Raw genomic sequence first — 21,950 nt, 5'->3', positions numbered from 1 at the left:
AAATTTTCCCAAATTTTTCCCAATTTTCCCCAAATTTTTCCCAATTTTCCCAAAATTTTCCCCAATTTTTTCCCAATTTTTTCCCAGACTTTTTTCCCGTTTTCCCCATTTTTTCCCTCGAATTCCCAAATTTCCCCTCACAAGCTACGCTCCGGTGGTGCCGGAAGTTTTTCCGGCCGCTCCCGGGCAGTTCCTCGCTGTGCAGGCTCAGCGCTCCGCCATTCCCGAAATTCCCGGAATTTTTCCCAATTTTTTCCCAATTTTTCCCCAATTTTTTCCTAATATTTTCCCAAATTTTCCCCGAATTTTCCCCAAATTTTCCCGAATTTTTCCCAAATTTTCCCCAAATTTTTCCCTTCAGAATTCCCAAATTTTCCCCAAATTTTCCCCAAATTTTCCCCCAAATTTTTTCCAAATTTTCCCAAATTTTCCCCCAAATTTTTCCCAAATTTTCCCTGAATTTTCCCCGAATTTTCCCCAATTTTTCCCCAAATTTTTTTAAATTTCTCCCAAAGTTTTCCCTTCACAATTCCCAATTTTTCCCCACATTTTTCCCAATTTTTTTCTCAAATTTTTCCCAATTTTTTCCCAAATTTTTCCCTTCAGAATCCCCAAATTTCCCCCAAAATTCCCCAAATTTTTCCAAATTTTCCCCCAAATTTTTTCCCAATTTTTTCCCATTTTTTCCCAAATTTTTCCCAATTTTTTTCCCATATTTTCCCTTCAGAATTCCCAAATTTTTCCCAAATTTTTCCCAATTTTTCCCCATTTTCCCCGTCAAATTTTCCCCATTTTTCCCCAATTTTTCCCAATTTTTTCCCTTCAGAATTCCCGAATTTTTCCCAATTTTCCCCTCATTCACAAGCTGACGCTCCGGTGGTGCCGGAAGCTTTTCCGGCCGCTCCCGGGCAGTTCCTCGCTGTGCAGGCTCAGCGCGTCCGCCATTCCCGAAATTCCCGGAATTCCGGCCAAATGTTCCACGGAATCGAATTTCTGCAGATCCGAGGCGATCGTCTGCAGGCTCAGCAGCGACAGCGAGGATTCCATGGGAATTCCCGGAATTCCCGACGCCATCCGCGGGATTTCCGCCGGAATTCCGGGAATTCGGAAGGTTCCCGGTGGGATTGGGGTGAAAATTCCGGGGTTTTCTGTGGAATTTTGGGGGTTTTCTATGGGATTTTGGGGGTTTTCTGTGGAATTTTCAGGATTTTCTCTCAGAATTTGGGACGTTTCCAATGGGATTGAGGCAAAAATTCCGGGATTTTCTCCAGGAATTCCAAAATTTTCTCTTGGAATTCTGAATGTTCCCGGTGGGATTGAGGTGAAAATTCCGGGGTTTTCTATGGAATTTTGGGGATTTTCTGTGGAATTTTCAGGATTTTCTCCAGGAATTCCAAAATTTTCTCTTGGAATTCGGAACGATGCCAAGGGGGTTGAGGCGAAAATTCCGGGATTTTCTATGGAATTTTGGGGGTTTTCTGTGGAATATTCAGGATTTTCTCTCAAAATCTGGGACGTTTCCAATGGGATTGGGGCGAAAATTCCGGAATTTTCTGTGGAATTTTGGGGATTTTCTCTTGGAATTTGGAAGGTTCCCAATGGGATTGAGGCGGAAATTCCGGAATTTTCCGTGGAATTTTCAGGGTTTTCTCTTGGAATTCCAGGATTTCCGACAAAATCCCGGGAATTCCGAACGTTCCCGATGGGACTGAGGTGAAATTTCTGGGATTTTCTCTTGGAATACCGGGATTTTCGGGGTCTTCTCTTGGAATTCCGAGATTTTCTCTCGGAATTTCGGGGTTTTCTCTGGGAATTCTGCCCAATCCAGCCTGGAATTCTCGGGAATTTTCGCTTGGAATTCTGGGAATTCTGCTCGTTCCGGCCGGGATTTCGTTGGGAATTCCAGGAATTTCGAGATTTTCTCCAGGAATTCCGGGAATTTCTCTTGGAAATGCGTGGGTTTCTCCAGGAATTCTGGGAATTTCAGGGTTTTCTCCAAGAATTCCAGGAATTTCTCCGGGAATTCTGTGATTTTCTCTTGGAATTCCAGAAATTTCTCCACTAATTTCTCCAGAAATTTCTCCAGGAATTCTGTGGTTTTCTCTTGGAATTCTGGGAATTTCAGGAGTTTCTCTTGGAATTCCGTGGATTTCTCCAGGAATTCCGTGATTTTCTCTGGGAATTTCTCTGGGAATTTCTTCAGGAATTCCCTGATTTTCCCTCGGAATTTCTCCAGGAATTCTGTGGTTTTCTCTGGGAATTCCGGGAATTTCTCCAGGAATTCTGGGAATTTCAGAAGTTTCTCTTGGAATTCCAGGAATTTCTCCAGGAATTCCGTGATTTTCTCTTGGAATTTCTCTGGGAATTTCTCCAGGAATTCCCTGACTTTCCCTCAGAATTCTGAGATTTTCCCTCGGAATTTCTCCAGGAATTCTGTGGTTTTCTCTGGGAATTCCATGGATTTCTCCAGGAATTCTGGGAATTTCAGGAGTTTCTCTTGGAATTTCTCCGGGAATTTTGGGATTTTCCCTCAGAATTTCTCCGTGAATTTTTGCATTTTCTCCCGGATTTCCGCCGTTTTCTCCCGGAATTCCACGGTTTTCTCTGGGAATTTCAGGGTTTTCTCTTGGAATTCCGGGAATTTCTCCAGGAATTCTGTGATTTTCTCTGGGAATTCCGTGGATTTCCCTCGGAATTTCTCTGGGAATTTTGGGATTTTCTCTTGGAATTTCTCCCAGAATTTCGCCGTTTTCTCCCGGAATTCCGAGTTTCCCTCTGGGAATCCCGTGGATTTCGGGGTTCCCGGCTCCGCCCTCAGCCCCCAGGGGATTTTCCCGGATATTTTTCTTTTTCCGGAGGATTCTCTGGAAGCGCCGGGCGTGGATTTCCTCGCTGATCTGCTCCAAATTCCGCAGCGCCACCGAATAGCGGAGCTTGGCCTGGCCCACGGCCGCCTCCAGCGCCGTCACCCGGGATTTGTGCTCCTGGAAAACAGGGAATCCGTGGGAATTCCCGGAATTCCCAAAAAATTTGGTGAAAATCGGTGAAAATTTGACGAAAATCGGTGAAAGTTTGATGAAAATACGGCAAAAAACGGTGAAAATACGGCAAAAATTGGATTTTCTTAGAAAAAATTGCTAAGAATTCTGAAAAGTTCCTAAAAATCCATGAAAATCCCAAAAATCTGGGTGAAAAATGCAAAAAATTTGGTGAAAATCGGTGAAAATTTGACGAAAATACGGCAAAAATTGGTGAAAATACGGCAAAAATTGGATTTTTTTAGAAAAAATTGCTAAGATTTCAGGAAAGTTCCTTGGAATTCTGAAAAGTTCCTAAAAATCCCTGAAAATCCCAAAAATCTGGGTGAAAAATTCCCCAAAAATTTGGTGAAAATTTGACGAAAATCGGTGAAAGTTTGACGAAAATACGGCAAAAAATGGTGAAAATACGTCAAAAATTGGATTTTTTTTTGTAAAAAAATAAGAATTCTGAAAAGTTCCTAAAAATCCGTGAGAATCCCAAAAATCTGGGTGAAAAATTCCCAAAAAATTTGGTGAAAATTGGTGAAAATTTGACGAAAATCGGTGAAAATTTGATGAAAATACGGCAAAAATTGGATGTTAAAAATGGCAAGAATTCAGTTATTCTTGTTTTGTAAAATAAATTCTGAAAGTCCCTAAAATCCCAAAAATCTGGTAAAAATGCAAAAAATTTGGTGAAAATTTCCCAAAATTTGCGTAAAATCGCTGAAAATTTGTCGAAATACGGCAAAATTGACTGTCCAAAAATGTCCAAAAATCTGGATATTCCATAGATCTAAATCAAGGTAATCAATTCCAGAATGGTTGAATCGGAAATTTAGAAAATCCTGAAAGTGGCCGAAAATTGGGTGAAAATTCCAAAGTCCAGTGTCCCGATAACAGTTATCCGATATCCCAGTGACCAAATCTCATGATCGTTCAAAATACCAGTAATCCAGTACTCACCAGTAATTGCATTTTTAGCCAAGTAAAGTGCTAAGTCCAATTCTACCAGTTGCAAACATTCGAATATCCATGAAAACCCAAATCGGTCCAGTGACCATACAGTTATCCCAATCATCTGAGTCGCAGGTTGAAACATTTGAGAATCGGTACAGTTTGCATGTCCTCAGCTCCATAAAAATGGAAATTGCAAATCCAGTTTTGTCAAATCATCAGTTCTGACATATATTCCAGAACTCCGGAGAATCAAATGTCTTGGTCGAAAGTTCCTCCAAGAATCTGATACAGTCAAATTGACAAAATCGTAAAAGTGAAATCACGCAATCCAGTAAATATGCAAGTATCATTTTTCAGTAAAAATGCTAGTTAATTCTGAAAGTTCCTCAATAAATCCCAGTGCAATCCCAATATCTGGTACAAATTCCAAATTTCGATGCCAAATGTCCGTGATCAGTTTGCCAGTATTATACCAGTAACATACGCGCAGTAAATGGCTTTTTTAGTCAAGTACGCATTCAGCCATACCAGTTCCTTCCATTTCATGACAGTTCCGAATCCCGTATAACCATCCCAGAAATATCTGGAGTGAATCAATATGCCATAAAATTCCAGTAAATCCGTGACAATAGATCCGATACAGATACGCAATCCAAATGGTGACATCGCATATGGCACTCCATCTCAAAAATCTCCCAAGAAATTGGATCTCCAATAGTATCATTATCCAGCAAAACTGCAAAGGATTCCCATTGCCCAAAAAATCGGTGCCAATCACGGTGCAAATCCAGTAATATTACCAATAATCAGTGACTCTGACGATAGGTTAAATGGGCCTTTGATCGAATAGGCGCTGCGGCGATGTGGCCTCCCAGTGCTCCCAGTTTCCAGTCCATCCCAGTCATCCCAGTATATCCCAGTACCCAACGTCCCAGTCCTCCCAGTCCTCCAGTATATCCCAGTAATCCCAGTACCTCACCAGTTAACGGGCCTGAGTCGAAGAGGTCAGCTGCGCGATTCGTCCTCCCAGTGCTCCCAGTTAAATCCCAGTCCATCCAGTCCCCAGTATATCCAGTCTCCCAGTTTCCCAGTTCCTTTCCAGTATATCCCAGTACATCCCAGTCTCGCCCGCAGGTTACTGCTTTAGCTCAAGTAGGGCCTGCTGCGCGATGTCGCGTCCCAGTATCCCAGTACTATTCCCAGTACCTCCAGTATTATCCCAGTCCTATCCATCCTCGCGAGTACTCTGATCAGTAGCCGCTGCGATGTCCGCTCCCAGTCCGTTCCCAGCCTCCCAGTACTTCCAGCTCCCAGTATATCCCAGTATCCCAGTACCTCAGCCAGGTTAACTGCTGAGCTCGAAGTAGGCCGTGCGGCGATGTCCCCTCCCAGTGTCGTCCCAATCCCAGTTCCAGTCCCAGTTCATTCCAGTCTCCAGTCCAGTATCCAGTCTCTCAGTTACGTTTTCAGCCATACCGTTGCCACAGCCTCCCAGTCTCCCATATCCAGTCTCCCAGTCATCCCAGTATTCCAGTTCATCCCAGTGTATCCTCCAGTCCCTCCCAGATAGACCCATAATCCAGTCCCTCCAGCCTCCCATTCATATCCCAGTATATCCCAGTATATCCCAGTACTCCAGTGAGGTTAACTGTGCTTTGAGCTCGAAGTAGGGCCGGCTGCGGGCGATGTCGGCCTCCCAGTGCTCCCAGTATCCAATACCCAGTATATCCCAGTCATCCATACCTCCCAGTCATCCCAGATCATCCCAGTAATCCCAGTACCTCCAGCCTAGGTTAACGGGCTTTGAGCTCGAAGTAGGGCCGGCTGCGGCGCATGTCGCGCCCCCAAGTGGCTCCCAGTATCCCAATCCCAGTATACTCCCAGTGACCATCCCAGTCCTCCAATATCCCAGTATATCCCAGTACCTCAGCTGAGGTTAAACTGGCTTTGAGCTCGAAGTAGGGCCGGCTGCGGGCGATGTCGCGCCTCCCAGTGCTCCCAGTATCCCCAGTATCACCCCAGTATCCAGTGACCCAAACTGGTCCCAGTGACCCTCCCAGTATCATATCCCAGTATATCCCAGTACCTCGAGCGCAGGTTGAACTGGGCTTTGAGCTCGAAGTAGGGCCGGCTGCGGGCGATGTCGCGCCTCCCAGTGCTCCCAGTATCCAATCCCAGTGCTCCCAGTATATCCCAGTATATCCCAGTATATCCCAGTCCATCCCAGTATATCCCAGTATATCCCAGTACCTCCAGCCTGAGGTTGAACTGTGCTTTGAGCTCGAAGTAGGGCCGGCTGCGGGCGATGTCGCGCCTCCCAGTGCTCCAGTATGCAATCCAGTGCTCCCAGTATCCCAGTATCCAGCCAAACTGGGACTCCCAGTCCATCCCAGTGACCCAAACTGGTCCCAGCGCCCCTCCCAGTATATCCCAGTATATCCCAGTACCTCCAGGCGCAGGTTGAACTGGGCTTTGAGCTCGAAGTAGGGCCGGCTGCGGGCGATGTCGCGCCTCCCAGTGCTCCCAGTATGCAATCCCAGTATATCCCAGTGACCCAAACTGGTCTCAGTGACCCTCCCAGTATATCCCAGTACATCCCAGTACCTCGAGGCGCAGGTTAAACTGGGCTTTGAGCTCGAAGTAGGGCCGGCTGCGGGCGATGTCGCGCCTCCCAGTGCTCCCAGTATCCCAGTATCCAATCCCAGTATATCCCAGTATATCCCAGTGCCCCAAACTGGTCCCAGTGACCCTCCCAGTATATCCAGTCTATCCCAGTATATCCCAGTACCTCCAGCCTGAGGTTGAACTGGGCCTTGAGCTCGAAGTAGGGCCGGCTGCGGGCGATGTCGCGCCTCCCAGTGCTCCCAGTGCTCCCAGTATGGAGCCAAACTGGGACTCCCAGTCCATCCCAGTGCCCCAAACTGGTCCCAGTGCCCCTCCCAGTATATCCCAGTATATCCCAGTACCTCCAGCCTGAGGTTGAACTGGGCTTTCAGCTCGAAGTAGGGCCGGCTGCGGGCGATGTCGCGCCTCCCAGTGCTCCCAGTATCCAATCCCAGTATATCCCAGTATATCCCAGTGCCCCAAACTGGTCCAGTGACCCTCCCAGTATATCCCAGTATATCCCAGTACCTCCAGCCTGAGGTTGAACTGTGCTTTGAGCTCGAAGTAGGGCCGGCTGCGGGCGATGTCGCGCCTCCCAGTGCTCCCAGTATCCAATCCCAGTATATCCCAGTATATCCCAGTATATCCCAGTATATCCCAGTGACCCTCCCAGTATATCCCAGTATAATCCCAGTACCTCGAGGCGCAGGTTGAACTGTGCCTTGAGCTCGAAGTAGGGCCGGCTGCGGGCGATGTCGCGCCTCCCAGTGCTCCCAGTATCCAATCCCAGTCCATCCCAGTGACCCAAACTGGTCCCAGTGCCCCTCCCAGTATATCCAGTATATCCCAGTACCTCCAGGCGCAGGTTGAACTGTGCTTTGAGCTCGAAGTAGGGCCGGCTGCGGGCGATGTCGCGCCTCCAGTGCTCCCAGTATCCCCCAATATCCACTCCCAGTCAATCCCAGTCCATCCCAGTGACCCTCCCAGTCCATCCCAGTATATCCCAGTATATCCCAGTACCTCCAGCCTGAGGTTAAACTGGGCCTTGAGCTCGAAGTAGGGCCGGCTGCGGGCGATGTCGCGCCTCCCAGTGCTCCCAGTATGTGCTCCCAGTATATCCCAGTATATCCCAGTATATCCCAGTCCCTCCCAGTGACCCAAACTGGTCCCAGTGCCCCTCCCAGTATATCCCAGTATATCCCAGTACCTCCAGCCTGAGGTTGAACTGGGCCTTGAGCTCGAAGTAGGGCCGGCTGCGGGCGATGTCGCGCCTCCCAGTGCTCCCAGTATCCAATCCCAGTATATCCCAGTATATCCCAGTATATCCCAGTACATCCCAGTACCTCCAGCCTGAGGTTAAACTGGGCTTTCAGCTCGAAGTAGGGCCGGCTGCGGGCGATGTCGCGCCTCCCAGTGCTCCCAGTATCCAATCCCAGTGCTCCCAGTTCAACCCAGTATCCACTCCCAGTCCATCCCAGTATATCCCAGTATATCCCAGTACCTCGAGGCGCAGGTTGAACTGGGCTTTGAGCTCAAAGTAGGGCCGGCTGCGGGCGATGTCGCGCCTCCCAGTGCTCCCAGTATCCAATCCCAGTATATCCCAGTGACCCAAACTGGTCCCAGTGCCCTCCCAGTCAATCCCAGTCCATCCCAGTATATCCCAGTACCTCCAGCCTGAGGTTAAACTGTGCTTTCAGCTCGAAGTAGGGCCGGCTGCGGGCGATGTCGCGCCTCCCAGTGCTCCCAGTATGCACTCCCAGTCCATCCCAGTGCCCCAAACTGGTCCCAGTGCCCCTCCCAGTATATCCCAGTATATCCCAGTACCTCGAGGCGCAGGTTGAACTGGGCTTTGAGCTCGAAGTAGGGCCGGCTGCGGGCGATGTCGCGCCTCCCAGTGCTCCCAGTATCCAATCCCAGTGCTCCCAGTATATCCCAGTCTATCCCAGTATATCCCAGTCCATCCCAGTATATCCAGTATATCCCAGTACCTCCAGCCTGAGGTTGAACTGGGCCTTGAGCTCGAAGTAGGGTCGGCTGCGGGCGATGTCGCGCCTCCCAGTGCTCCCAGTATCCAATCCCAGTGCTCCCAGTATCCCCAGTATCCGGCCAAACTGGGACTCCCAGTCCCCCAAACTGGTCCCAGTGCCCCTCCCAGTATATCCCAGTATATCCCAGTACCTCCAGGCGCAGGTTGAACTGTGCTTTGAGCTCGAAGTAGGGCCGGCTGCGGGCGATGTCGCGCTTCCCAGTGCTCCCAGTATCCCCAGTATCTGGCCAAACTGGGACTCCCAGTCCCTCCCAGTGACCCAAACTGGTCCCAGCACCCCTCCCAGTATATCCCAGTATATCCCAGTACCTCGAGGCGCAGGTTGAACTGTGCTTTGAGCTCGAAGTAGGGCCGGCTGCGGGCGATGTCGCGCCTCCCAGTACTCCCAGTATACCCCAGTATCCACTTCCAGTCCATCCCAGTGCCCCAAACTGGTCCCAGTGCCCCTCCCAGTATATCCCAGTATATCCCAGTACCTCGAGGCGCAGGTTGAACTGGGCTTTGAGCTCGAAGTAGGGCCGGCTGCGGGCGATGTCGCGCCTCCCAGTGCTCCCAGTATCCAATCCCAGTATATCCCAGTATATCCCAGTGACCCAAACTGGTCCCAGTGACCCTCCCAGTATATCCCAGTATATCCCAGTACCTCCAGCCTGAGGTTAAACTGTGCTTTGAGCTCGAAGTAGGGCCGGCTGCGGGCGATGTCGCGCCTCCAGTGCTCCCAGTATCCAATCCCAGTGCTCCCAGTGTGCACTCCCAGTCCCTCCCAGTGACCTAAACTGGTCCCAGCACCCCTCCCAGTATATCCCAGTATATCCCAGTATATCCCAGTACCTCCAGCCTGAGGTTGAACTGTGCCTTGAGCTCGAAGTAGGGCCGGCTGCGGGCGATGTCGCGCCTCCCAGTGCTCCCAGTATCCAATCCCAGTATATCCCAGTGACCCAACCTGGTCCCAGTGCCCCTCCCAGTCCATCCCAGTATATCCCAGTATATCCCAGTACCTCCAGCCTGAGGTTGAACTGTGCTTTGAGCTCGAAGTAGGGCCGGCTGCGGGCGATGTCGCGCCTCCCAGTGCTCCCAGTATACCCCAGTATCCATCCCAGTATATCCCAGTCCATCCCAGTATATCCCAGTATATCCCAGTATATCCCAGTATATCCCAGTATATCCCAGTACCTCCAGCCTGAGGTTAAACTGTGCTTTGAGCTCGAAGTAGGGCCGGCTGCGGGCGATGTCGCGCCTCCCAGTGCTCCCAGTATATCCCAGTATGGAGCCAAACTGGTACTCCCAGTCCATCCCAGTGCTCCCAGTGACCATCCCAGTCCATCCCAGTCCATCCCAGTATATCCCAGTATATCCCAGTACCTCGAGGCGCAGGTTAAACTGGGCCTTGAGCTCGAAGTAGGGCCGGCTGCGGGCGATGTCGCGCCTCCCAGTGCTCCCAGTATCCAATCCCAGTGCTCCCAGTATCCCCAGTATCCACTCCCAGTCCATCCCAGTATATCCCAGTATATCCCAGTACCTCGAGGCGCAGGTTAAACTGGGCCTTGAGCTCGAAGTAGGGCCGGCTGCGGGCGATGTCGCGCCTCCCAGTGCTCCCAGTATCCAATCCCAGTATATCCCAGTCCATCCCAGTGACCCAAACTGGTCCCAGCGACCCTCCCAGTCCATCCCAGTCCATCCCAGTATATCCCAGTACATCCCAGTACCTCCAGCCTGAGGTTGAACTGGGCCTTGAGCTCGAAGTAGGGCCGGCTGCGGGCGATGTCGCGCCTCCCAGTGCTCCCAGTATCCGGCCAAACTGGGACTCCCAGTCCCTCCCAGTGACCCAAACTGGTTCCAGCACCTCGCCCAGTCCATCCCAGTATATCCCAGTACCTCCAGCCTGAGGTTGAACTGGGCTTTGAGCTCGAAGTAGGGCCGGCTGCGGGCGATGTCGCGCCTCCCAGTGCTCCCAGTATCCAATCCCAGTGCTCCCAGTATCCCCAGTATCCACTCCCAGTCCATCCCAGTATATCCCAGTATATCCCAGTACCTCGAGGCGCAGGTTGAACTGGGCTTTGAGCTCAAAGTAGGGCCGGCTGCGGGCGATGTCGCGCCTCCCAGTGCTCCCAGTATCCAATCCCAGTATATCCCAGTGCCCCAAACTGGTCCCAGTGCCCCTCCCAGTATATCCCAGTCTATCCCAGTATATCCCAGTACCTCCAGCCTGAGGTTAAACTGTGCTTTCAGCTCGAAGTAGGGCCGGCTGCGGGCGCGGTCGCGCCTCCCAGTGCTCCCAGTATCCACTCCCAGTCCCTCCCAGTGCCCCAAACTGGTCCCAGTGCCCCTCCCAGTATATCCCAGTATATCCCAGTACCTCCAGCCTGAGGTTGAACTGGGCCTTGAGCTCGAAGTAGGGCCGGCTGCGGGCGATGTCGCGCCTCAGGCTCTTCTGCAGCCGCTGCACCTCGGCCTCGGCCTCCTGGCAGAGCCGCGTCACGCGCTGGTGCTCGCGCTCGCTCCACAGCCGCTCCTGCTCCGCCTCGTTCACCTGCGGTTCCAGAAACTTCTGCGTCTTGGGTCTTCTCCAAGCGTGCCAGGTCTTCTCCGTCCATCCTAAATTCTGTCCCGCCTTCTCCAAACCCCAGCCCACCTTCTCCAAACTCCATCCCACCTTCTTCAAATCCCATCCCACCTTCTCCAACCATCTCAAACCTTCTCCAACCCATTCCAAACCTTCTCCAAACCCCGTCCCACCTTCTCCAAACCCTGTCCCACCAATCCCAAACCTTCTCCAACCCATCCCAAACTCCATCCCACCATCTCCAAACTCCATCCCACTTTCTCCAAACCTTGTTCCACCTTCTCCAAACTCCATCCCACCATCTCCAAACCCCATCCCACCTTCTCCAATTCCCATCCCACCTTCTCTAACCCATTCCAAACCTTCTCCAATTCCCATCCCACCATCTCCAAACTCCATCCCACCTTCTCCAAACCTTTTCAAACCTTCTCTAACCCATCCCAAACCTTCTCCAAACCCCATCCCACCTTCTCCAAACCCCATCCCACCTTCTCAAACCCATCCCAAAACTTTTCCAAACCCCATCCCACCTTCTCCAAACTCCAACCCACCATCTCCAAACCCCATCCCACCTTCTCCAAATCTTCTCCAACCATTGCAAACCTCATCCCACCATCTCCAAACCATCCCAAAACTTCTCCAAACTCCATCCCACCTTCTCCAAACTTCATCCCACCTCCTCCAAACCCTGTCCCACCCATCCCAAACCTTCTCCAACCATGGCAAACCTCATCCCATCATCTCCAAACCCCATCCCACCATCTCCAACCCATTCCAAACCTTCTCCAATTCCCATCCCACCTTCTCCAAACCTTCTCCAACCATTCCAAACCCCATCCCACCATCTCCAAACCATCCCAAACCTTCTCCAAACCCCATCCCACCTTCTCCAAACCTTCTCCAAGCATTCCAAACTCCATCCCACCTTCTCCAAACCTTCTCCAACCATCCCAAACCCCATCCCACCTTCTCCAAACTCCATCCCACCATCTCCAAACCCCATCCCACGTTCTCCAAACCATCCCAAACCTTCTCCAAACCCCATCCCACCTTCTCCAACCCCCATCCCACCACCTCCCCCCCCGTTCCCACCTTCCTGGTGGCGTGGTTCAGCATCTCCTGCCAGGTGGGGTCCAGGCGGTTCTTGCCGGTGCCCATGCCCTGCTCGGCCACGAAGACCATCTCGCGCGCGGCGTTGTGCATGCCCACGGCGCGCTCGTAGCGCAGCGCTGCCCGCTGCGTCTCCTGCTGCGCCTGCGACAACCAAATCCGGCGTTTGGGACCTTCTAGGGGTGGGATGGGCTTTGGAGAAGGTGGGATGGGGTTTGGAGAAGGTTTGGGATGGTTTGGAGAAGGTGGGATGGGGTTTGGAGATGGTGGGGTGGAGTTTCGGATTGGTGGGATGGGGTTTGGAGAAGGTTTGGGATGGTTTGGAGAAGGTGGGATGGGGCTGGTGATGGTTTGGAGAAGGTTTGGGATGGTTGGAGAAGGTGGGATGGGGTTTGGGATGGTTGGAGAAGGTTTGGAGAAGGTGGGATGGGGTTTGGAGAACATGGGATGTGGTTTGGGATGGATGGAGAAGGTTTGGAGAAGATGGGATGGGGTTTGGAGAAGGTGGGATGGAGTTTGGAATGGTTAGAGAAGGTCTGGAGAAGGTGGGATGGGGTTTGGAGAAGGTTTGGGATGGTTTGGAGATGGTGGGATGAGGTTTGGGATGGATGCAGAAGGTGGGAATGGAATTGGAGAAGGTTTGAGATGGGTTGGACAAAGTGGGATGGGATGGAGAAGGTCTGGAGAAGGTTTGGGATGGATGGAGAAGGTTTGGGATGGTGGAACCGCGCGCTCGTAGCGCAGCGCCGCCCGCTGCGTCTCCTGCTGCGCCTGCCAACGGTGGACATCCAGGAATTTTGGGATCTTCTCCAGGTGGGATGAGGTTTGGAGAAGGTGGGATGGGGTTTGGAGAAGGTCTGGGATGGTTTGGAGAAGGTGGGATGGGGTTTGGGAGGGGCTGGAGAAGGTTTGGGATGGTGGGAATGGAATTGGAGAAGGTTTGGGATGGGTTGGACAAGGTGGGATGGGATGGAGAAGGTCTGGAGAAGGTTTGGGATGGTGGAACCGCGCGCTCGTAGCGCAGCGCCGCCCGCTGCGTCTCCTGCTGCGCCTGGGACAACCAAATCCGGGATTTGGGACCTTCTGGGGGTGGGTGTGGTGGTGGGATGGGGTTTGGGATGGATGGAGAAGGTTTGGAGAAGGTGGGATGGAGTTTGGAGAAGGTTTGAGATGGTTTGGAGAAGGTTTGGGATGGTGGGAATGGAATTGGAGAAGGTTTGGGAGGGGTTGGACAAGGTGGGATGGAGTTTGGAGAAGGTTTGGGATGGTTTGGAGAAGGTCTGGGATGGTTTGGAGAAGGTGGGATGGGGTTTGGAGAAGGTTTGGGATGGTTTGAAGAAGGTGGGATGGGGGTTGGAATGCTTGGAGAAGGTTTGGAGAAGGTGGGAGGGGGTTTGGAGATGGTGGGATGGGGTTTGGAGAAGGTGGGATGGGGTTTGGAGAAGGTTTGGGATGGTTGGAGAAGGTGGGATGGGATGGAGAAGGTCTGGAGAAGGTTTGGGATGGTGGAACCGCGCACTCGTAGCGCAGCGCCGCCCGCTGCGTCTCCTGCTGCGCCTGCCAACGGTGGACATCCAGGAATTTTGGGATCTTCTCCAGGTGGGATGGGGTTTGGAGAAGGTTTGGGATGGTTTGGAGAAGATTTGGAGAAGGTGGGATGGGGTTTGGAGAAGGTTTGGGATGGATGGAGAAGGTTTGGGATGGTTTGGAATGGTGGGGTGGAGTTTCGGATTGGTGGGATGGGGTTTGGAGAAGGTTTGGAGATGGTGGAGAAGGTTTGGGATGGTGGGACTGGGATTGGAAGAGGTGGGATGGGGTCTGGGATGGATGCAGAAGGTTTGGGATGGGTTGGAGAAGATTAGGAGATGGTGAATGAGGTCTGGAGAAGATTTGGGATGGTTTGGAGAAGTTGGGATGGGGCTGGTGATGGTTTGGAGAAGGTTTGGGATGGGTTGGAGAAGGTGGGATGGGATTGGTGGTGGTTTGGAGGTTTGGGATGGTTTGGAGAAGGTTTGGATTGGTGGGATGGGGTTGGTGATGGTTTGGAGAAGGTTTGGGATGGATGGAGAAGGTTTGGAGAAGGTGGGATGGAGTTTAGAGAAGGTGGGATGGAGTTTGGAGAAGGCGGGATGGGGTTTGGGATGGGTTGGAGAAAGTTTGGGATGGTGGGAATGGAACTGGAGAAGGTTTGGGGTGGTTTGGAGAAAGTTCGAGATGGGGTTTGGAGAAGGTTTGGGATGGGATGGAGAAGGTTTGGAGAAGGTTTGGGATGGTGGAACTGCACGCTCGTAGCGCAGCGCCGCCCGCTGCGTCTCCTGCTGAGCCTGGGACAACCAAATCCGGCGTTTGGGACCTTCTGGGGGTGGGTGTGGTGGTGGGATGGGGTTTGGAGAAGGTGGGATGGAGTTTGGAGATGGTGGGATGGGGTTTGGAGAAGGTTTGGGATGGTTTGGAGAAGGTGGGATGGGGTTTGGAGAAGGTTCGGGATGGTTTCAAGAAGGTGGGATGAGATTTGGAGAAGGTCTGGAGAAGGTGGGACGGGGTTTGGAACCAAAATCCCAATTTTTCCCCCATTTTTTTGGCCAATTTTCCCCATTTTTTCACCGATTTTCCCCATTTTTTTTTTCATTTTCCCCATTTTTCCCCATTTTTCCCAATTTCCCGGTTTTTCCCCCCGTCCTCACCTCCTTTGCCCTCCTCCGGGCCTCGTAGTAGGGCCGTGCCCGCTCGATGCAGGTGCCCAGCTGGGAGCCCTGGGCGTTCAGGCGCCGCGCCGACTCCGACAGCGCCCGGCGGTACCGCGAGCGCGCGGCCTGGAACCGGGACAAACTGGGTTATACTGGGATATACTGGGATGGGACTGGGAACCAGTTTGGGACTGTGTTATACTGGTTTGGACTGGTTTGGACTGGGATGCATTGCCGCCGCGCGGACTCCGACAGCGCCCGGCGGTACCGCGAGCGAGCGGCCTGAAACCGGGATGGACTGGGTTATACTGGGATGGACTGGTTTGGGACTGGGAACCAGTTTGGGATGGGTTTTGGATTGGTTTGGAGTGGGAAAACCAGTTTGGGACTGGTTTATACTGGGATGGGACTGGAAACCAGTTTGGGAATGGTTTGGAGTGGGATGGACTGGGATGGGACTGGGATGGACTGGGATGGGACTGGGATGGGACTGGGTTATACTGGGATGGGACTGGGATGGGACTGGGATGGACTGGGATGGACTGGGATGGGACTGGGATGGACTGGGTTATACTGGGAACCAGTTTGGGACTGGTTTGGACTGGGATGGACTGGGATGGACTGGGATGGACTGGGATGGGACTGGGATGGACTGGTTTGGACTGGGATGGACTGGGATGGGACTGGTTTATACTGGGATGGACTGGTTTGGACTGGGATGGACTGGGATGGGACTGGGATAGACTGGGTTATGCTGGGATGGGACTGGTTTGGACTGGGATGGGACTGGGATGGACTGGGATGGGACTGGGATGGACTGGGATGGACTGGGTTATACTGGGATGGACTGGGATGGACTGGGTTATACTGGGATGGACTGGGATGGACTGGGAACCAGTTTGGGACTGGTTTGGAGTGGGATGGACTGGGAACCAGTTTGGGACTGGTTTGGACTGGGATGGACTGGGATGGACTGGGAACCAGTTTGGGATTGGTTTGGACTGGGATGGACTGGGATGGACTGGGATGGACTGGGATGGACTGGGAACCAGTTTGGGACTGGTTTGGACTGGGATGCATTGCCGGCGCGCCGACTCCGACAGCGCCCGGCGGTACCGCGAGCGCGCGGCCTGAAACCGGGACAGACTGGGTTATACTGGGATGGACTGGGATGGGACTGGGAAATCAGTTTGGGACTGGTTTGGATGGGGAAAACCAGTTTGGGACTGGTTTGGATGGGGAAAACCAGTTTGGGACTGGTTTGGACTGGTTTGGACTGGTTTGAACTGGGATGGGACTGGTTTGGACTGGGATGGGACTGGGAACCAGTTTGGGACTGGTTTGGACTGGTTTGGACTGGGATGGACTGGTTTATACTGGGATGGGACTGGGAACCAGTTTGGGATGGGTTTCGCATTGGTTTGGACTGGGAAAACCAGTTTGGGACTGGTTTGGAGTGGTTTATACTGGGATGGGACTGGGATGGACTGGGATGGACTGGGTTATACTGGGATATACTGGGATGGACTGGGAAACAGTTTGGGAGTGGGATGGACTGGGATGGACTGGGTTATACTGGGATGGACTGGGATGGACTGGGATGGGACTGGTTTGGACTGGGATGAACTGGGAAAACCAGTTTGGCACTGGGATGGACTGGGTTATACTGGGATGGACTGGGATGGGACTGGGAACCAGTCTGGGAATGGTTTGGAGTGGTTTGGACTGGTTTGAACTGGGATGTGACTGGAAACCAGTTTGAGACTGGGATGGACTGGGAGAGGAGTTTGGGACTGGTTTGGACTGGGTTATACTGGGATGGGACTGGGATGGACTGGGATGGGACTGGGAACCAGTTTGGGACTGGTTTGGAGTGGGATGGGACTGGGTTATACCGGGATGGACTGGCTTATACTGGGTTATACTGGGATGGACTGGGATGGACTGGGATAGGACTGGGATGGACTGGGAAACAGTTTGGGACTGGTTTGGACTGGGATGGACTGGGATGGACTGGGTTGGACTGGGATATACTGGTTTGGACTGGTTTGGACTGGGATGCATTGCCGCCGCGCCGACTCCGACAGCGCCCGGCGGTACCGCGAGCGAGCGGCCTGAAACCGGGACAAACTGGGTTATACTGGGATATACTGGGATGGACTGGGATGGACTGGGATGGACTGGGATGGACTGGGATGGACTGGGATGGACTGGGATGGACTGGGAACCAGTTTGGGACTGGTTTGGACTGGGATGGACTGGGATGGGACTGGGTTATACTGGGATGGACTGGGATGGACTGGGATGGGACTGGGATGGACTGGGTTATACTGGGATGGACTGGGATGGACTGGGATGGACTGGGATGGACTGGGATGGACTGGGATGGACTGGTTTGGACTGGGAACCAGTTTGGGACTGGTTTGGACTGGGATGGACTGGGATGGACTGGGTTATACTGGGATGGACTGGGATGGACTGGGATGGACTGGGAGGGACTGGGATGGACTGGTTTGGACTGGGATGCATTGCCGCCGCGCGGACTCCGACAGCGCCCGGCGGTACCGCGAGCGAGCGGCCTGGAACCGGGATGGACTGGGTTATACTGGTTTATACTGGGATGGGACTGGGAACCAGTTTGGGACTGGTTTGGACTGGGATGGACTGGGATGGACTCCGATGGACTGGGAACCAGTTTGGGAATGGTTTGGACTGGGATGGACTGGGTTATACTGGGATGGGACTGGGAACCAGTTTGGGATGGGTTTGGAGTGGTTTATACTGGGATGGGACTGGGAACCAGTTTGGGACTGGTTTGGACTGGGATGGACTGGGATGGGACTGGGTTATACTGGGATGGACTGGGTTATACTGGGGTGGGACTGGGAAATCAGTTTGGGACTGGTTTGGACTGGGTTATACTGGGATGGGACTGGAAACCAGTTTGGGAATGGTTTGGAGTGGTTTGGACTGGTTTGAACTGGGATGGGACTGGAAACCAGTTTGAGACTGGGATGGACTGGGAGAGGAGTTTGGGACTGGTTTGGACTGGGTTATACTGGGATGGACTGGGATGGGACTGGGATGGACTGGGATGGACTGGGTTATACTGGGTTATACTGGGATGGACTGGGATGGACTGGGATGGACTGGGTTATACTGGGTTATACTGGGATGGGACTGGGATGGACTGGGATGGGACTGGGATGGACTGGGATGGACTGGGAACCAGTATGGGACTGGTTTGGAGTGGGTTATACTGGGATGGACTGAGAAAACCAGTTTGGGACTGGTTTGGACTGGGATGGACTGGGTTATACTGGGATGGGACTGGGAACCAGTTTGGGACTGGTTTGGACTGGGATGGACTGGGTTATACTGGGATGGACTGGGATGGACTGGGATGGACTGGGAACCAGTTTGGGACTGGTTTGGACTGGGATGGACTGGGATGGACTGGGAACCAGTTTGGGACTGGTTTGGACTGGGATGGACTGGTTTGGACTGGGATGGACTGGGATGGACTGGGAACCAGTTTGGGACTGGTTTGGACTGGGATGGACTGGGTTATACTGGGATGGGACTGGGAACCAGTTTGGGATGGGTTTGGACTGGTTTATACTGGGATGGGACTGGGATGGGACTGGGAACCAGTTTGGGACTGGTTTGGAGTGGTTTATACTGGGATGGGACTGGGATGGACTGGGAACCAGTTTGGGATTGGGAAAACCAGTTTGGGACTGGTTTGAACTGGTTTGGACTGGGAAAACCCGTTTGGACTGGGAAATGGGGACTGGGACCAACTGCGACCAAACTGGTTTGGACTGGTTTATACTGGTTGTTACTGGTTTGGACTGGTTGGGGACTGGGAGATGGGGACTGGGACCAACTGGGACCAAACTGGTTGTTACTGGTTTGGACTGGTTTGGGACTGGGAAATGGGGACTGGAAACCAGTTTGGGACTGGTTTAAACTGGTTTGGACTGGGAAAACCAGTTTGGGACGGGTTTGAACTGCAGAAACCAGTTTGGGACTGGGAAATGGGAACTGAAAACCAGTTTGGGACTGGTTTGAACTGGTTTGGGACTGGGAAATGGGGACTGGGACCAACTGGGACCAAACTGGTTTGGACTGGTTTGGACTGGGAAAACCAGTTTGGGACTGGGAAATGGGGACTGGGACAAACTGGGCCCAAACTGGGATAAACTGGGCCAAACTGGTTGTTACTGGTTGTTACTGGTTGTTACTGGTTTATACTGGGACTCACGTCCAGCTCCAGCTCTCCCCGGTTGATCTCAGCGTTGGCCTCGTTCAGGTGCTCCAGCTCCTCCTGCAGAGGAAAAACTGGGGTGAAAAACCCAAAAATTGGGAAAAAACCCCAAAAAGCAAAAATAAATCCTAAAAAATCCCAAATTTCTGGAATTTTCCCTCCAAAAAATCCCAATTTTTTGAGGATTTTCCCTCCAAAAAATCCCAATTTTTTGAGGATTTTCCCTCCAAAAAATCAAAATTTTCACCCCAAACGCCCCAAAACTTCTCAAAAAACCCCCCAAAAAATCCCAATTTTTGAGAATTTTCTCCCCAAATTTTTTTTTTTAAAAAACCCAAATTTTCCAGGATTTTTCCCTCAAAAAAATCAAAATTTCCACCCCAAAAACTTTTTTAAAAATCCCCCCAAAAAAATCCCAATTTTTGAGGATTTTCTCCCCAAAAATCCCCTATTTTTTTTTTTTTTAATCCCAAATTTTCCAGGATTTTTCCCTCCAAAAAAATCAAAATTTCCACCCCAAAAACTTTTTAAAAAATCCCAATTTTTGAGGATTTTCTCCCCAAAAATCCCCAAAATTTTTTTTAAAAAAATCCCAATTTTTCCAGGATTTTTCCCTCAAAAAAATCAATTTTTTCCCCCCAAAATTCCCAAATTTTGGGGTTTTTCCCCCCCAAAATTCCCAAATTTTGGGGTTTTTTCCCCCCAAATTCCCACCTGGATCCGGGGGTCCAGCTCTTCCTCCTCCTCTTCCTCCTCCTCCTCCTCGTCCTTGGGGGAATTCCCGGGATTTTCCGAATCCCCCATTTTGGGATCCCCCCAAATTCCAGGGGGCCATCCAAGGGGGGGGAGGGGCCTCAATCCATTTTTTGGGGAATTTTTTGGGAATTTTTTGGGAATTTTTGGGGATTTTTGGGATGGGAGGAGCTGAAAAAAAGGAAAAAAATTTGAATTTTTGTGGGTTTTTTTTGGAAAAAAAATAAATTTTTTGTGGTTTTTCTGGTGGAATTTAATTTTGGATGGTTTAAAATTGTGAATTTCTGGGAAATTTGCACAAAATCTTCAAAACTTTCGGAAAAGTTCCTTAAAATTATTGGAATTTCACAGAAATTCCAACAAGTTTCCCACAAAAATTCCAAAATTAGATCAAAATTCCCTCAAAATACCAAATTTTATCCCCAAATTTCCCTCAGAAATCCCCAAAAAATAAAAAAATTCCCTGAAAATTCCCTCATAAATCCCAAATTTTCCCACAAAAAATCCAAAATTGGATCAAAATTCCCTCAAAATACCAAATTTTATCCCCAAATTTCCCTCAGAAATCCCCAAAAAATTAAAAAATTCCCACAAAATTCCCTCAGAAATCCCCAATTTTCCCACAAATTCCCCTCAAAAATCAAAAAAATTCCCTCATAAATCCCCCAAAACCACTCGGACCCCAAAACCCTCTCAAGAACCCCCAAAATTCCCAAAATAATTATAAAATTCCACAAAATTCCAACAAAATTCCCTCATAAATCCCTAAAATTCCCACAAAAATCCCAATTTTTTCACAAAATTCCCTCAAAAATCCACAAAATCCCTTCAGAAATTCACTTTAAAACCCCTCAGACCCCAAAACCCTCTCAGGGACCCCCAAAAATCCCAAAATATTTCCACGATCACTCAAAATTCCCACAAAATTCCCTCAAATTCCCACAAAATTCCCTCATAAATCCCCAGTTTTCACACAAAACCCCCTCAAAAATTCCCAATTTTCCCACAAAACCCCCTTTAAAAATCCCCTCATAAATCCCCTCAAAAACCCCCAAATCCCCTCAAAGACCCCCAAAACGACCCCAAAACTCCCAAATTCCCCCAAATAATCCTGAAATATCTCAAAATTTCCCTCAGAAATCCCAAATTTTCCCACAAAATTCCCTGAAAAATCCCCATTTTCCCCACAAATTCCCATAAAATTCCCACATAAATCCCCCAAATCCCCCTAAACCCCCCCCACGGCCACGACCCCCCAAATCCCTTAAATCCCCCCGACCCTCGACCCCCAAAATTCCCAAATTTTCCTCAGAATTCCCCAAAAATTCCCAATTTTCCCCCAAATCCCCCCCCCCCCCCCCCCGGGCCTGTGTTTACCCCCCGCTCCGCCACCGCTGAGGGGCCGCTCCCCCACCGGAACCGGAAGTTCCCCTCAGCCTCCTCCTTCCGTACAAAATGGCGGCGCACGTAATGTCTAATAAAACTTCACCTTTCCGCCGTTCTCCCGGTTCCCAGGGGGTTTAAATCGGTGCCGATGGTTAAACAGTGATGGCGGATCCGTCTCGCCCGGTTTTGCTGCGATTTGCGGTAAAAATTCCTTTAAAATAACACCGGGGTTGGTGCCGGGGTGCCGCCATCTTGTTGAGCGGCTGCGCCGCGCCTCAAGATGGCGGAAAACCACTGTGAGGTTGGACGGAACCATTCAAAATTAGGGGGGGAATACACCCTCGAGCTCCCCCAAACCTCACTGAACCCCCTCAAACATCTCCAAACCCCCCCGCCCTCATTTCAAACTTGGGTTCGCCCTCAGTTGCCACACCGGAAAAGGAAAAGCCGCCATTTTCCTCTTGCCGTACAACATGGCGGCTCCCTCCTTCCTCCGTTTCCCCGCCTTCCTCTCGGTTCCCGGGAGCTCCAATCAGTCCCGGGGGTGAAA

At 51.3% G+C, this 21,950-nt stretch overlaps 1 protein-coding gene across 1 annotated transcript; it reads right to left on the bottom strand.

Moving 5' to 3' along the window:
• Nucleotides 1–788: 788 nt before the first annotated feature.
• Nucleotides 789–21,658, bottom strand: LOC135441892 (SH3 domain-binding protein 5-like). The gene is made up of 8 exons (XM_064701449.1): nt 21,504–21,658; nt 19,976–20,185; nt 19,259–19,321; nt 14,989–15,117; nt 12,287–12,448; nt 10,988–11,161; nt 2,810–2,984; nt 789–1,082 (listed from the first exon to the last, which is right to left on the bottom strand). Exons 2-8 carry the CDS (start codon nt 20,063–20,065, stop codon nt 859–861), a joined length of 1,017 nt encoding a protein of 338 aa, XP_064557519.1. The 5' UTR covers nt 20,066–20,185; nt 21,504–21,658; the 3' UTR covers nt 789–858.
• Between the last annotated feature and the right edge of the window lie 292 nt (nt 21,659–21,950).

This window comes from Zonotrichia leucophrys, unplaced genomic scaffold (assembly GCF_028769735.1).
Source record: "Zonotrichia leucophrys gambelii isolate GWCS_2022_RI unplaced genomic scaffold, RI_Zleu_2.0 Scaffold_640_28921, whole genome shotgun sequence".
Classification (NCBI taxonomy): Eukaryota; Metazoa; Chordata; class Aves; order Passeriformes; family Passerellidae; genus Zonotrichia; species Zonotrichia leucophrys.
The sequence above is the reverse complement of the archived record's forward strand: the minus strand, read 5'-3'. Positions and strand labels throughout refer to the sequence as shown.